Raw genomic sequence first — 14,923 nt, forward strand, 5'->3', positions numbered from 1 at the left:
TGTCTCATTTCCTAATCTAATTCCCTCAGCATCACCCGACTTAATTCGACTACATTCCATTATCCTCATTTTGCTTTTGTTGATGTTCATCTTATATCCTCCTTTCAAGACACTATCCATTCCGTTCAACTGCTCTTCCAAGTCCTTTGCTGTCTCTGACAGAATTACAATGTCATAGGCAAACCTCAAAGTTTTTATTTCTTCTCCATGGATTTTAATACCTACTCCAAATTTTTCTTTTGTTTCCTTCACTGCTTGCTCAATATACAGCTTGAATAACATCGGGGATAGGCTACAACCCTGTCTCACTCCCTTCCCAACCACTGCTTCCCTTTCATGCCCCTCGACTCTTATAAAGAATTCGCATTAGTATTTTGTATCCGTGACTTATTAATCTGATAGTTTGGTAATTTTCACATCTGTCAGCACCTGCTTTTTTGGAATTGGAATTATTATATTCTTCTTGAAGTCTGAGGGTATTTCGCCTGTCTCATACATCTTGCTCACCAGATGGTAGAGTTTTGTCAGGACTGGCTCTCCCAAGGCCGTCAGTAGTTCTAATGGAATGTTATTATTTTTTATTATTATTATAACACACAGGCAAAAGGGAACACAAATGTTTTTAAAAAAAATGAGAGTGACAGGAGTGCAAAATGGCTAAGTAAGAATGGCTAGAGAATAAATGTAAAGATTCAGAAGCATTCTTCATTAAGGGAAAGATAAATACTGCCTACAGGAAAAATAAAGAGGCCTTTGGATAAAAGAGATGCAGCTGTATGAACACCAAGAGCTCAGATGGTAAACCAGTCCTAAGCAAAGAAGAGAAAGCTGAAAAGTGGAAGGGGGAGTATATAGAGGGTCTATACAAGGGAGATGAATTTGAAAGCAATATTATGGAAAAAGAAGTGGATGAAGATACAATGGGAGGTACCTATCAGAACTTTGTCAAATTATTCTTACAGTGTAAGTCGAAAGAAGGCCATGGGAGTAGACAATATTCTGTTAGAACTACTGATAGGCTTGGGAGAGCCAGTCATGATGCAACTATTCCATGTGGTGTGTAAGATGTATGAGACAGGCAAAATACCCTCAGACTTCCAGAAGAATGTAGAAATTCCAAATCCAAACAAAGCAGTTGCTGACTAGTGTGAAAATTACCCAACTATCAGTTTAATAAGGCATGGTTGCAACATACGGACACAAATTCTTTACAGGAGAATGGATAAACTATTAGAAGCCGACCTCAGGGAAGATGAGTTTGGATTCCAGAGAAATGTAGGAACACACGAGGCAGTACTGACCTTATGACTTACCTTAGAAGATAAGGTAAGGAAAATCAAACCTACTTTTATAGCTTTTGTAGACTTAGAGAAAGCTTTTCATAGTGTTGACTGGAATACTGTCTTTGAAATTCTGAAGGTAGGAGGGGTAAAATACAAGGCACAAAAGGCTATTTACAACCATACTGCAGTTGTAACAGTGAGGGGCATGAAATGGAAGCAGAGGTGGAGAATGGAATGAGACAGGGCTGTAGCGTATCCCCGATGTCATACAATCTGTACATTGAACAAGCAGGAAAGGAAACCAAAGAAAAATTTGGAGTAGGAAAAGAAATAAAAATGTTGAGGTTTGCCGATGTCATTATTATTCTGTCAGAGGCAACAAAGGTCATGAAAGAGCAGTTGAACGGAATGGACAGTGTTTTGAAAGGAGGATATAAGATGAACATCAACAAAAGCAAAGCAAGGGTAATGGAATGTAGTAAAATTAAATCAGGTAATGCTGAGGGAATTAAATTAGGGAATGAGACCCTTAAAGTAGTAGATGAGTTTTGCTGTTTGGGCAGCAAAATAACTAATGGCCGAATTAGAGAGGATATAAAATGTAGACTGGCAGTGCAAGAAAAGCATTTCTGAAAAACAGAAATTTGTTAATATCAGAGATAGATTTGTTAGGAAGTCCTTTCCGAAAGCATTTGTGTGGAATGTAGTCATGTATTGCAGTGAAACATGGACAAGAAACAGTTTAGACAAAAAGAGAATAACAGCTTCCGAAATGTGATGCTACAGAAGGATGTTGAAGGCTACAGAAGGATGTTGAAGATTAGAAGGGTACATCGTGTAACTAATAAGAAAGTTATGAATACAAAGGAGTTCAGAAAATGTAGATACCTTTGGATAGTTAATATATTTGAAACAAAATGACATATCATTCCAGTTTTGTGCAGTAGTGTAGCACATTGTTTTGTCAACAGATCTTGGTATGCACTTTGTTTTGAGCAACGCAAGGCCATATTGGAGTGGTACTGGAAGTACGAAAACATGATAGAGGTACAACAGCAATGGCATAATGTGTACAGAATTCAGTCACCAACACATACAATTTATGGTATTCGGGATAAATTTAAAGCTGATGGTACTGTTCAGTGTGTGCATAAGGAAACATCTGTCCAACCAAAAACATCAGCAAATCCAGCTTCCAGGCTGCTACATTGCAACATTCTACTAGGTCACCTCAAAAACCTGAGAAGCAGGGTCCATATGAAAAAAGGATAAGCCGACTAAGCGTATGACGAATTCTGAAGGCTGCAAAGTGGGAAGTGTACATTCCAAGATCGCTGCACGCTGTGAATGAGGATGATTGGATCGAAGGGTGGAGTACTGTACATGGTATGAAGACATGCTTCATGAGGGTGAACGGTTTTCAGGGATGGTTATCTGGTCTGACACGACACAGTTCAAATTGAACGATACTGTAAACTTCTACAACTGCATATACTGGGCTCCTGAAAATCCTCAATTTCACGTGGGCAAACATGTTAATCTACTGGGTGTTAATGTGTGGTGTGGTCTCTCATTGCACAATTTGATTGGTCCATTCTTGTTAGAAGATACCCTAACTGATGAAGCGTATCTTCATATGCTGCAAACATCAATTTTACCTGCCGTTCAAGAGGTGTTTGCAAATGAAAGATTTTACCTACAACAAGGGAGCGTTCCGCCTCGCTACTGCAGAGATGTCGGAGAGCACTTGGATGAAAATGTACTTAGACAATGGATAGGTCAAAGAGGAGCTATTTAGTACCCTGCGTGATCTCCAGACCTTACAGCTCTTGACTTCTATCTATGGGGACCTTCAAAAATGAAGTTTATCAACAGAAACCAGCTACACTGAATGAGCTACGAGAAACCATTGAGGTGTCCTGTGTGGCTATCACACCAGCAACACTGACAGCTGTAGTTCGGTCAATAGTTCAGTGGTATCGACATTGTCTGGCTTCGAATGGGTGTCACTTTGAACACACAAAATAACCCTAAAACAGTCTCAGGGTAAACTCGTGTAAGAAAATGTTCAAAAAATTGAACTGATAAAATGCAAACTTCGTATACAATGTACCATTATGAGACAAAATGTGGATATATTGATAAAAGGCAGAAACTAAATAGCAGTTAGCTGTTTCATTGTTCCAAGATGAACTGAAACCAACAAATGTGGTTTGTTGTTGAAGCACTTCCATTGAAATGATTGCTTGTTTCTTCAGTTACACTGCAGGACATTATTATTGCTTTAGAAGTACAGTTAATGCTAAATAGTATACAAGAGGTTGTATGCCACAAGTCATTTGCTGAAATTAGGGAGAACAACTAAAAATGTCACATCATCCATCTTCAAGACATTTAAAAATTTACTGTTTGACAGAATCAAACATCAAATAAAGTATCATTGTCCATATTCACCTGATTTATCTTCTAAAGATTTCCTATTCTTACCTTACATCAAATGAAAAATACATAAAGAGCTATTTTCATCATCTCAAGAAGCTATTCGATTCCTTCAAAGCTCCATTATTAGCGTACCAACATCAGAATGGAAAACAATGTATCCAGGACTGATTCAAAAACATGCAAAAAAGTAAAAATATTAAAGGTGAATATTTTGAATGATGATAAAATTATCTGTTCAGAATAAAAATTTTACTTTCATTCTTTTGATAAAAACTTAACATGTGGTCCTTGTGTTCATTAATGTTCTTTTTGATCACTTACATTTCTCTTTTCTCTAAGAATAGTGAAAAGCAAAATTCACTGACCAGTCACAGTAATGTGACCACCTGTAAAAAGGCTAAATAACCACCTTTTCAGCATAGACCACTGCATGACGTGCAGGAAGATTCAGCCCAGTTCTGGATGGTACCAACAGGGATGTGGAGCCATGCCAACTTCTGTGCCATGGCCAGCTATGGTGCGTGTCTAAATTGAGATGGTCCTTTAGACTATCCATTGGTTTTAAATCCACAGATTTTTTGTTGCCAAGGGAGTAAGGGAAACTCATCCTGGTGCTCTTCAAACCATGCACATACACTGTGTGCTGTGTGACACATTGCAGTGTCCAGCTGGTAGATGCCAAGGAAAAACAAACTGCATATATGTGCAGACATTGTTCCCAAGCATAGACGCATACTTGTGTAGATACATTGCACGTTCCAGAATGATGAAATCATCATGGTAATGCACTCCCACCAGGACCCTTCTAGTGATTGTTGCAAGTTGTTTGCTTTCAGACATTTCACACTGCACATGCCCACGGCCATCTGTCCAGTGGAGCATAAAACGTGATCCATCTGAAAAGGCCACCTGTTGCCAACCAGTGGACACCCAGTTGTGGTATTGGCATGCAAATTTCAGCCTTTATTGCTGATGAACAGCCGTGAGCATGGATGTATGAACCAGGCGCCCATACACAGCAGCATTTGCTGAACGGTCATCAAGGAGACACTGTTTGGTAATCTCTTGGTTCACCTGAGACTCTCCACAACCATCATTTACCCCTGTCATCTGTGGGCCATGGAACAGTTGCCTCAACACCAGTTGTAGATAGCACCATTTTGCCATGCTCAGTATACTTTAATCACAGGGGCACACAAAGAGTTTACAGACGTAGTCATTTCAGAAATGCTTCCACCCTTGACCCAAAAGCCCTTATGGACATAAGATAAATAGCTAAGTTTCAGCATTATGACAATGATTGCACTGTTTTCTGCATCCCCTGACAAGCCTTATATACCCTCCACTGCTATTTCTGGCACCTGTCATATGTGAGAGGTTATTTCACATTGACATCAAACATAGGTGGTGATCACATTAATGTGACTGGACCATGTATAACACTACGACCATAAATGACCTCTGGAAATATTTCAGGGTGAAAACACTAGTACCACGAGTCGGGTAAATGGGTATGAATGTATTCAACAAATTGCCAGACCATATGAAATGTAAGTAATGTGGTGAAAAGACAGTTAAACAACTTTCTGTTGAGCAATTCATTTTACTCCATCGCAGAGAGCCTCTTAACTAAAACTCGTAAAATTGGTGTTTTAGGTTGTTGTAGAATTAACATTAGCACTGTAACACAATAATATTTGTAAAATGTAAGATGTTTCATTGTATTGCACTTAAATAAAATGTACATATTTGACCTCTTTCCACATCACAGTGACCTGTTCCTGTGGCATCTATTTTGTATGACTGATTTAAATTAAACAATGAAATATCCACACACACACACACACACACACACACACACACAACCACAGCCTCTGGTAGATGAAGCCACACTACGAGCAGCAGCAGTCAGCTGTGTGTGTGAGTTGCATTTGCGCGCGCGTATGTGCCTGTGTGTGTGTGTGTGTGTGTGTGTGTGTGTGTGTGTGTGTGTGTGATCTATTTTTGTCAAAAGCCTTATTGTCCAAAAGCTTATTTTGTGACAGTCCTTTTGTTGTGCCTATCTGCGACTCAGCATCTCCGCTGTGTGCTGACTAGCAGCTATCCTTTTCATAATATTGTTGATTTAAATGAATATTAGAATATCTTATTGCAAAACTCGAGGGACAGTCAAAACATGTCAGCTAGTTTTATAGGGACTTTGTTTAGTCATGCCTCAGTTGTGATTCAACATTAATGTATCTGCACAGTCTTTGCACCTAAAGATGTTAGATGCAGTCTCTAATTAGGATGTTAGATTTTCTTGTAGAACATTTCCTTGACAAACCCTGTTATGTTGTTCATTATTTATCATGCTCCATGTTCCATTTGTATGCTTTCTTTAGAGAAAGGTGGTTAAATATAAAAGTAAAATTTTTAATTGTTTCAGTGTTTCATTCCACGTAATGAGTTACAAGTTGGCCATATGTTTCAAACTGAATATTGATCTCCGCAACTGGGAACAAATATTGGAAGACAGTATAACAATAACCCAGAAATATGGACATGTCAAGTAAGCATATTGTTTTATTTGTGTTCTACCCTCATTGCAGTGAATTATCTTAATTTCATACTAGTGAAAAGCAGCAAGAAATGTTAATTTTCATAAAAAGTAACTAAAAAGTTATTTTCCATTAAATACAGATTTTTAATATAAAATTTAAATTTTAAATTGTAAGACATTGCCAGGGGCAGATATGGACTCTGACCACAATCTATTGGTCATGAACTGCAGATTAAAACTGAAGAAACTGCAAAAAGGTGGGAATTTAAGGAGATGGGACCTGGATAAACTGAAAGAACCAGAGGTTGTAGAGAGTTTCAGAGAGAGCATTCGGGAACGATTGACAAGAAAGGGGGCAAGAAATACAGTAGAAGAAGAATGGGTAGCTTTAAGAGATGAAATAGTGAAGGCAGCAGAGGATCAATTAGGTAAAAAGACGAGAGCTACTAGAAATCCTTGGGTAACAGAAGAAATATTGAATTTAATTGATGAACGGAGAAAATATAAAAATGCAGTAAATGAAGCAGGCAAGAAGGAATACAAACGTCTCAGAAATGAGATTGACACGAAGTGCAAAATGGCTAAGCAGGGATGGCCAGAGGAAAAATGAGGCATATATCACTAGGGGTAAGATAGATACTGCCTACAGGAAAATTAGAGAGAAATTTGGAGAAAAGAGAACCACTTGTATCAATATCAAGAGCTCAGATGGAAACCCAGTTCTAAGCAAAGAAGGGAAAGCAGAAAGGTGGAAGGAGTATATAGAGAGTCTATATAAGGGCGATGTACTTGAGGATAATATTATGGAAATGGAAGAGGATGTAGATGAAGATGAAATGGGAGATACTATACTGTGTGAAGAGTTTGACAGAGCACTTTAAGACCTGAGTCGAAACAAGGCCCCGGGAGTAGACAACATTCCATTGGAACTACTAACGGCCTTGGGAGAGCCAGTCCTGACAAAACTCTACCATCTGGTGAGCAAGATGTATGAGACAGGTGAAATACCCTCAGACTTCAAGAAGAATATAATAATTCCAGTCCCAAAGAAAGCAGGTGTTGACAGATGTGAAAATTACCAAACTATCAATTTTAGTAAGTCACGGCTGCAAAATACGAACACGAATTCTTTACAGACGAAAGGAAAAACTGGTAGAAGCCGACCTCGGGGAAGATCAGTTTGGATTCTGTAGAAATGTTGGAACACATGAGGCAATACTGACCCTACGATTCATCTTAGAAGATAGATTAAGGAAAGGCAAACCTACATTTCTAGCACTTGTAGACTTAGAAAAATCTTTTGACAATGTTGACTGGAATACTCTCTTTCAAATTCTATAGGTGGCAGGGGTAAAACACGTGGAGCGAAAGGCTATTTACAATTTGTACAGAAACCAGATGGCAGTTATAAGAGTCGAGGGGCATGAAAGAGAAGCAGTGGTTGGGAAGGTAGTGAGACAGTGTTGTAGCCTATCCCCGATGTTATTCAATCTGTATATTGAGCAAGCAATAAAGGAAACAAAAGAAAAATTTGGAGTAGGAATTAAAATCCATGGAGAAGAATTAAAAACTTTGAGGTTCGCCGATGACATTGTAATTCTATCAAAGACAGCAAAGGACCTGAAAGAGCAATTGAATGGAATGGACAGTGTCTTGAAAGGAGGATATAAGATGAACATCAACAAAAGCAAAACGAGGATAATAGAATATAGTCGAATTAAATCAGGTGATGCTGAGGGAATTAGATTAGGAAATGAGACACTTAAAATAGTAGATGAGTTTTACTATTTGGGGAGCAAAATAACAGATGATGGTCGAAGGTGAGAGCACATAAAATGTAGACTGGCAATGGCAAGGAAAGCGTTTCTGAAGAAGAGAAATTTGTTAACATTCAGAATAGATTTAAGTGTCAGGAAGTCGTTTCTGGAAGTATTTGTATGGAGTGTAGCCATGTATGGAGGTGAAACATGGACGATAAATAGTTTGGACAGGAAGAGAATAGAAGCTTTGAAATGTGGTGCTACAGAAGAATGCCGAAGATTAGATGGGTAGATCACATAACTAATGAGGAGATATTGAATAGAATTGGAGAGAGGAGAAATTTGTGGCTCGACTTGACTAGAAGAAGAGATCAGTTGGTTGGATATGTTCTGAGGCGTCAAGGGATCACCAATTTGGTACTGGAGGGCAGCGTGGAGGGTAAAAATCGTAGAGGGAGACCAAGAGATGAATACACTAAGCAAATTCAGAAGGATGTAGGTTGCAGTAGGTACTGGGAGATGAAGAAGCTTGCACAGGTTAGAGTAGCATGGGGAGCTGCATCAAACTAGTTTCTGGACTGAAGACCACAACAACAATATAAAACATGTAACATTGTGGTTATACCAAAAATAGAAATTTTGGGTTGGAAATAGTAACTTCTTATATATAATGCAAGTGACATTTCAGTACTTCGTATTTAAAAATTTGGACTGGCATTGTTATTAATGTTTTAATAATGGACCTGTAAGTACACACAGTTTTGTAATTTCCCGTCTTGCCTTTCATTATATCCCTACACCCTCCCCCCTCTCCCCTCCACCACGTTACTTTTGATACACTGAAACATTATATAATCCAAAGGAAAATTCAAATGAGAAAAGTGTTATATGAGACAGAATTGCTGGTCAGTATTTACCTTCAAGAGGTGAAATATTTATACCTGTTACTGCCAATACACACGTACATAGAAGTATAGGCCACGATCCTAGATTTCTAGTTCCGGCTTCCAGCTTCAGGGAGGAGAGGAGGGTTGATTGGGGGAGATTAAAAAGAAGAGTAGGTCATTTAGACTGAAACACCTGCTATGAGCACAAAAGAAGACAAAGATGAAGGGGGGGGGGGGGGGTGGGGGACAGTATCTCGGATAGTAGTAAGTCAAGGATGGTACATTGGTAGAACTCCAGAGAAAATGAGGACAGGTTGAGTAGTAAAGATATTTAAGAGGAAGAGAAATGAATAGTGCATTTATTAAGAACTTGGAGAGACTGGGGAGGGGGGGGGGGGGATAGAAAAGAGGGCTGAAAGGAGAACAAAGATGGAAAATTAAATGCAATAAAGATATAATAAATAAAAATATATGTATAAAAACGTAAATGAAAAACATTATTATAATGAGAAAGAAAAGGGGGGGGGGGGGGCTTAGATGTATTGATGGAGGTTAAATCCAAGAGGTTGTTAGGAAGTGTTGGAATGCATATTCCCAGCTCCAGATTCAAAGAGCCAGTATTGTGTGAGAGGATCCAAATAGTCGCGTGGTGTAGCAGGTCTTATGGTCTACTGATTCGAGCTGTAGAGGATATTCAGTAATTGGGTGCAGCATGTGCCTGAGATGGACATTTCTTCTATGCCCACTGATGTGCTCAGACAGTGTAGTGGTGGTTATTCCTATGTAAAAAGCTATGCAGTGGTAGCAAGATAGGTGATAAACAACATCCACAATTTCCCAAGTTGCTCTGCCCTTGATATTGTTAGATTTATGATTGGAGAAGTCTGGTGGGTGCGTGGGTCAGTTTTTATAATGGGGGTGTTTCAGGGGTAGGAACCATGGTGTAGGGATCATAGTTTGGGTATGCTGCTTGCTTTTACTGGAATGTTACAATGGTTGGAGAAATGAAATGTGTCCTAAATAATATATCTCTTTTCCCAACAAACAGCTCAGTTCATACATACAATACCAGGAACAAAAATGATCTGCACAAGGACTTAAAAGCACTTACTTTAGTTCAAAAAGGGGTCCACTACTCAGGAACACTCATCTTCAATAATTTGCCAGTAAACATAAACAATTTAGTTACAAATAAAGATCAGTTTAAAAGGAGCCTGAAAGACTTACTAGTGGCCAACTCCTTCTACTCCATTGACGAATTTTTTAATAGAAACAGATGATGTATTGTATGTATTCGTACTATTAGTATTGTTATTTCAGCTTAAAAAGAAAAATAAATAAATTTGACATGTTCCACATCCACGAGGATCTCCTCAGCACTGATCTATGGAACGAAAAACTAATCTAATCTAATCTAATCAAAGGAGGGAAGGCAGAAAGTTCCAGTGGGTAATGTAGGGAGACTACCTGGGAGATAACATTTAATTTCAGGACTTGACTTGAGAAAGTCATAACCTTAGTGGATTAATGTATTGAGGCATTCAAGGCCAGGGTGACAAGAAAAGTGCGTCTGATTTTTTTGGAAATGGTAACTTTATTATTGAGAGGGTGAGTGGAGAATCCTGCCTGGGAGAAATGTATAAGATCAGTAGTGGTGGAAAGCGAGGGGGAGTTTGTTGATGTGGCAGACATAATCTACTTTACTACTGAATCCCTCAACACCTACATTAACAACCAATCCCTGGCTGCAAAATTCTCAAAAATGTTTCCCAGGCAGTCTCTCCTCTGCTTACCCCTCTGACTGATACAGATTTCATTTTCAAAAAAACTCAGAAGACACCCGCCGTACGCCTTGTTGCCCAGTGCCACCCAGGCCTTGAATGTCATAACAAATTTCTTTCTGAAGTCAAGACCTGAAATGAAACCTTCTCTTCCTCGTAGTCTTCCGACCCCACCCTCTGTCACCCTCCAAATCTCTGCAGCATCCTAGCAAATAACATGACATGTCATTGTCGAAACATTATCATCTTTGTTATAATTAAGACTCAGGATTTTTTTAACATGTGTGAAGATTGGCAACATTGGCCGAAAATTGTAATATCGGAGTAATGTGCTCTGATGGATCAACTAAAAAAAGTATTTTCTTAGTGTAATTTCTATATCTGTTGATAATTTTCTGACAAATTTGTATAACACTATTGCAATAAGTGTGTCTGTGTTTACTAGGCAGGAGTAAACACTGTCCACCTGATTACTGAGATTTTAAAGTATCACTTAAAGTTCTGAATTGACTTTCACACGATTAATTTGTTTGTTACCCATTACTGTTAATAGATTAGATTAGATTAGATTAATACTAGTTCCATGGATCATGAATACGATATTTCGTAATGATGTGGAACGAGTCGAATTTTCCAATACATGACATAATTAGGTTAATTTAACAACATACTTAAGTTAATATAACAACTTTATTTTATTGTGCTTTTTTTTCTTTTTTAATTTATATCTAAAAATTCCACTATGGAGTAGAAGGAGTTGTCATTCAGAAATTCTTTTAATTTCTTCTTAAATACTTGTTGGTTATCTGTCAGACTTTTGATACTATTTGGTAAGTGACCAAAGACTTTAGTGCCAGTATAATTCACCCCTTTCTGTGCCAAAGTTAGATTTAATCTTGAATAGTGAAGATCTTCCTTTCTCCTAGTATTGTAGTTATGCACACTGCTATTACTTTTGAATTGGGTTTGGTTGTTAATAACAAATTTCATAAGAGAGTATATATACTGAGAAGCTACTGTGAATATCCCTAGATCCTTAAATAAATGTCTGCAGGATGATCTTGGATGGACTTCAGCTATTATTCTGATTACACGCTTTTGTGCAATAAATACTTTATTCCTCAGTGATGAATTACCCCAAAATATGATGCCATATGAAAGCAATGAGTGAAAATAGGCGTAGTAAGCTAATTTACTAAGATGTTTATCACCAAAATTTGCAATGACCCTTATTGCGTAAGTAGCTGAACTCAAACGTTTCAGCAGATCATCAATGTGTTTCTTCCAATTTAATCTCTCATCAATGGACACACCTAAAAATTTGCAATATTCTACCTTAGCTATATGCTTCTGATTAAGGTCTATATTTATTAATGGCGTCATACCATTCACTGTACGGAACTGTATGTACTGTGTCTTATCAAAATTCAGTGAGAGTCCGTTTACAAGGAACCACTTAGTAATTTTCTGAAAGACAGTACTGACAATTTCATCAGTTAATTCTTGTTTGTCAGGTGTGATTACTATACTTGTATCATCAGCAAAGAGAACTAACTTTGCCTCTTCATGAATATAGAATGGCAAGTCATTAATATATAATAAGAACAACAAAGGACCCAAGACTGACCCTTGTGGAACCCCATTCTTGATAGTTCCCCAGTTTGAGGAATGTGCTGATCTTTGCATGTTATGAGAACTACTTATTTCAACTTTCTGCACTCTTCCAGTTAGGTACGAATTAAACCATTTGTGCACTGTCCCACTCATGCCACAATACTTGAGCTTGTCTAGCAGAATTTCATGATTTACACAATCAAAAGCCTTTGAGAGATCACCAAAAATCCCAATGGGTGGTGTTCGGTTATTCAGATCATTCAAAATTTGACTGGTGAAAGCATATATGGCATTTTCTGTTGAAAAACCTTTCTGGAAACCAAACTGACATTTTGTTAGTACTTCATTTTTACAGATATGTGAAGCTACTCTTGAATACATTACTTTCTCAAAAATTTTGGATAAAGCTGTTAGAAGGGAGATTGGACGGTAATTGTTGACATCAGATCTATCCCCCTTTTTATGCAAAGGTATAACAATAGCATATTTCAGTCTATCAGGGAAAATGCCCTGTTCCAGAGAGCTATTACACAGGTGGCTGAGAATCTTACTTATCTGTTGAGAACAAGCTTTTAGTATTTTGCTGGAAATGCCATCAATTCCATGTGAGTTTTTGCTTTTAAGCAAGTTTATTATTTTCCTAATTTCAGAGGGAGAAGTGGGTGAGATTTCAATTGTATCAAATTGCATAGGTATGGCCTCTTCCATTAACAGCCTAGCATCTTCTAATGAACACCTGGATCCTACTATATCCACGACATTTAGAAAATGATTATTAAAAATATTTTCAACTTCTGACTTTTTGTTCGTAAAGTTTTCATTCAATTTGATGGTAATACTGTCTTCCTCTGCTCTTGGTTGATCTGTTTCTCTTTTAATAATATTCCAAATTGTTTTAATTTTATTATCAGAGTTGCTGATTTCAGACATGATACACATACTCCTGGATTTTTTAATAACTTTTCTTAATATAACACAGTAGTTTTTATAATTTTTGATAGTTTCTGGGTCACTACTCTTTCTTGCTGTCAGATACATTTCCTTTTTCCGGTTACAAGATATTTTCATACCCTTAGTAAGCCATGGTTTGTTACAAGGTTTCTTACGAGCATATTTAACTATTTTCTTGGGGAAGCAGTTTTCAAATGCATTTACAAAAATGTCATGAAATAAATTATATTTTAAATTGGCATCAGGTTCACGGTACACCTCATCCCAGTCTAACTGCTGAAGGCTTTCCCTGAAATTTGCAATTGTTAAATCGTTGACTGGACGTACTACTTTGGAGGACTGTTTAGTATTGCTGAATGGAGCTATGTCATATATTGTAACTAGCTGTGCACCATGATCAGAAAGACCATTCTCAACAGGCTGAGCATTTATCTGGTTAAACTTATCTTGGTCTATAAAGAAGTTATCTATCAGTGAGCTGCTATCCTTTACCACCCGAGTAGGAAAATCAATAACGGGTGTCAAATTGAAAGAACCGAGTAATACTTCAAGGTCATTTTTCCTATTACCCTCTTTCAGAGAATCTACATTGAAGTCCCCACAAATAATAATTTGCTTCCCCCTGTCTGACAGATAGCACAACAAGGAGTCCAAATTTTTCAGAAATAGATGAAAATTTCCTGATGGGGACCTATATACAGTTACAATTATAAATGTGCCTTTATTTAATTTAAGCTCACAGGCACATGCTTCTATATGTTTCTCTACTTCTATACTTTTTGCACAATGATAACTTTTGACATATATGGCAACTCCTCCTTTCTCCATATTTTCTCTCATTACATGTGCAGAGAGCTTATATCCACTTACATTTATCTTATCCATATCAGTAACAATGTGATGGTCAGACAGGCATAGTATATCTATTTCATTCTCAGCTTCTAAATCTTCTAAACAAACCAGAAGCTCATCTACTTTATTCTTTAAACTCCCAATATTTTGATGAAATATACTTACATTAGTTTTAATTATACTTTTATGAGAACCTTTCCTTATTCTAACATTTGCAGTACTCTCCTGTCTGAGTTTCTCATTGTGCTTAGGCCTAGTTCCTATACCAGAGAAGACTGTTTAGTTAAAGATAGATCACTATAAAAGTTTTTCAAAAAAGATTCATTTAATTGCACAAGACAATAACTTCTTTTTTAATTAAGACAAACTTAGGATGAATTTTAACTTACACATAGGACTACGAATTTCACTTTTTCAAAATAACAGTTTCATTTTTAAAGGGTATATCTTTTACATGCCTGCACTTACACCCTTTTACAATTATGTATGGATCAAAGTTTTTGTTTGCCTTTCACAAAAGTTCAATAAGCCATCCACTGTATGCACAACAAACTTCCAGAGATGGTCTCACTCAGTTCATACATTTGCAAGCATGTGTGGAGTTGCTGCATTCATTGCTCTTCATATGTGGCTTCACAGTTCACCTCAAATTTTAGGAGCCTTTTCACATTTCGAAAAATGGTGATGTTATCAGGGAGCCTTTGAGACAAATGGTGCTTCGCAAAATCCGTACACCCTTTATGCTCAGTCTTCGTTATACCATACTTACAAAGAAAACCACACTATGTCATCATAACTGAGTTTCATGTGT

At 37.5% G+C, this 14,923-nt stretch overlaps 1 protein-coding gene across 2 annotated transcripts in view; it reads left to right on the top strand.

Moving 5' to 3' along the window:
* The window catches only part of LOC126259948 (uncharacterized), a 279,616-nt gene that overhangs the window by 248,194 nt on the left and 16,499 nt on the right, over window positions 1–14,923 (top strand). For both annotated transcript variants that reach the window (XM_049957053.1, XM_049957051.1), the window contains exon 11: window positions 6,154–6,276. In XM_049957053.1, coding sequence (XP_049813010.1) covers window positions 6,154–6,276 — 123 coding nt within the window. The remainder of the gene's footprint in view (window positions 1–6,153; window positions 6,277–14,923) is intronic.

The sequence above is a fragment of the Schistocerca nitens genome, chromosome 5, assembly GCF_023898315.1.
Source record: "Schistocerca nitens isolate TAMUIC-IGC-003100 chromosome 5, iqSchNite1.1, whole genome shotgun sequence".
NCBI classification, from domain to species: Eukaryota; Metazoa; Arthropoda; class Insecta; order Orthoptera; family Acrididae; genus Schistocerca; species Schistocerca nitens.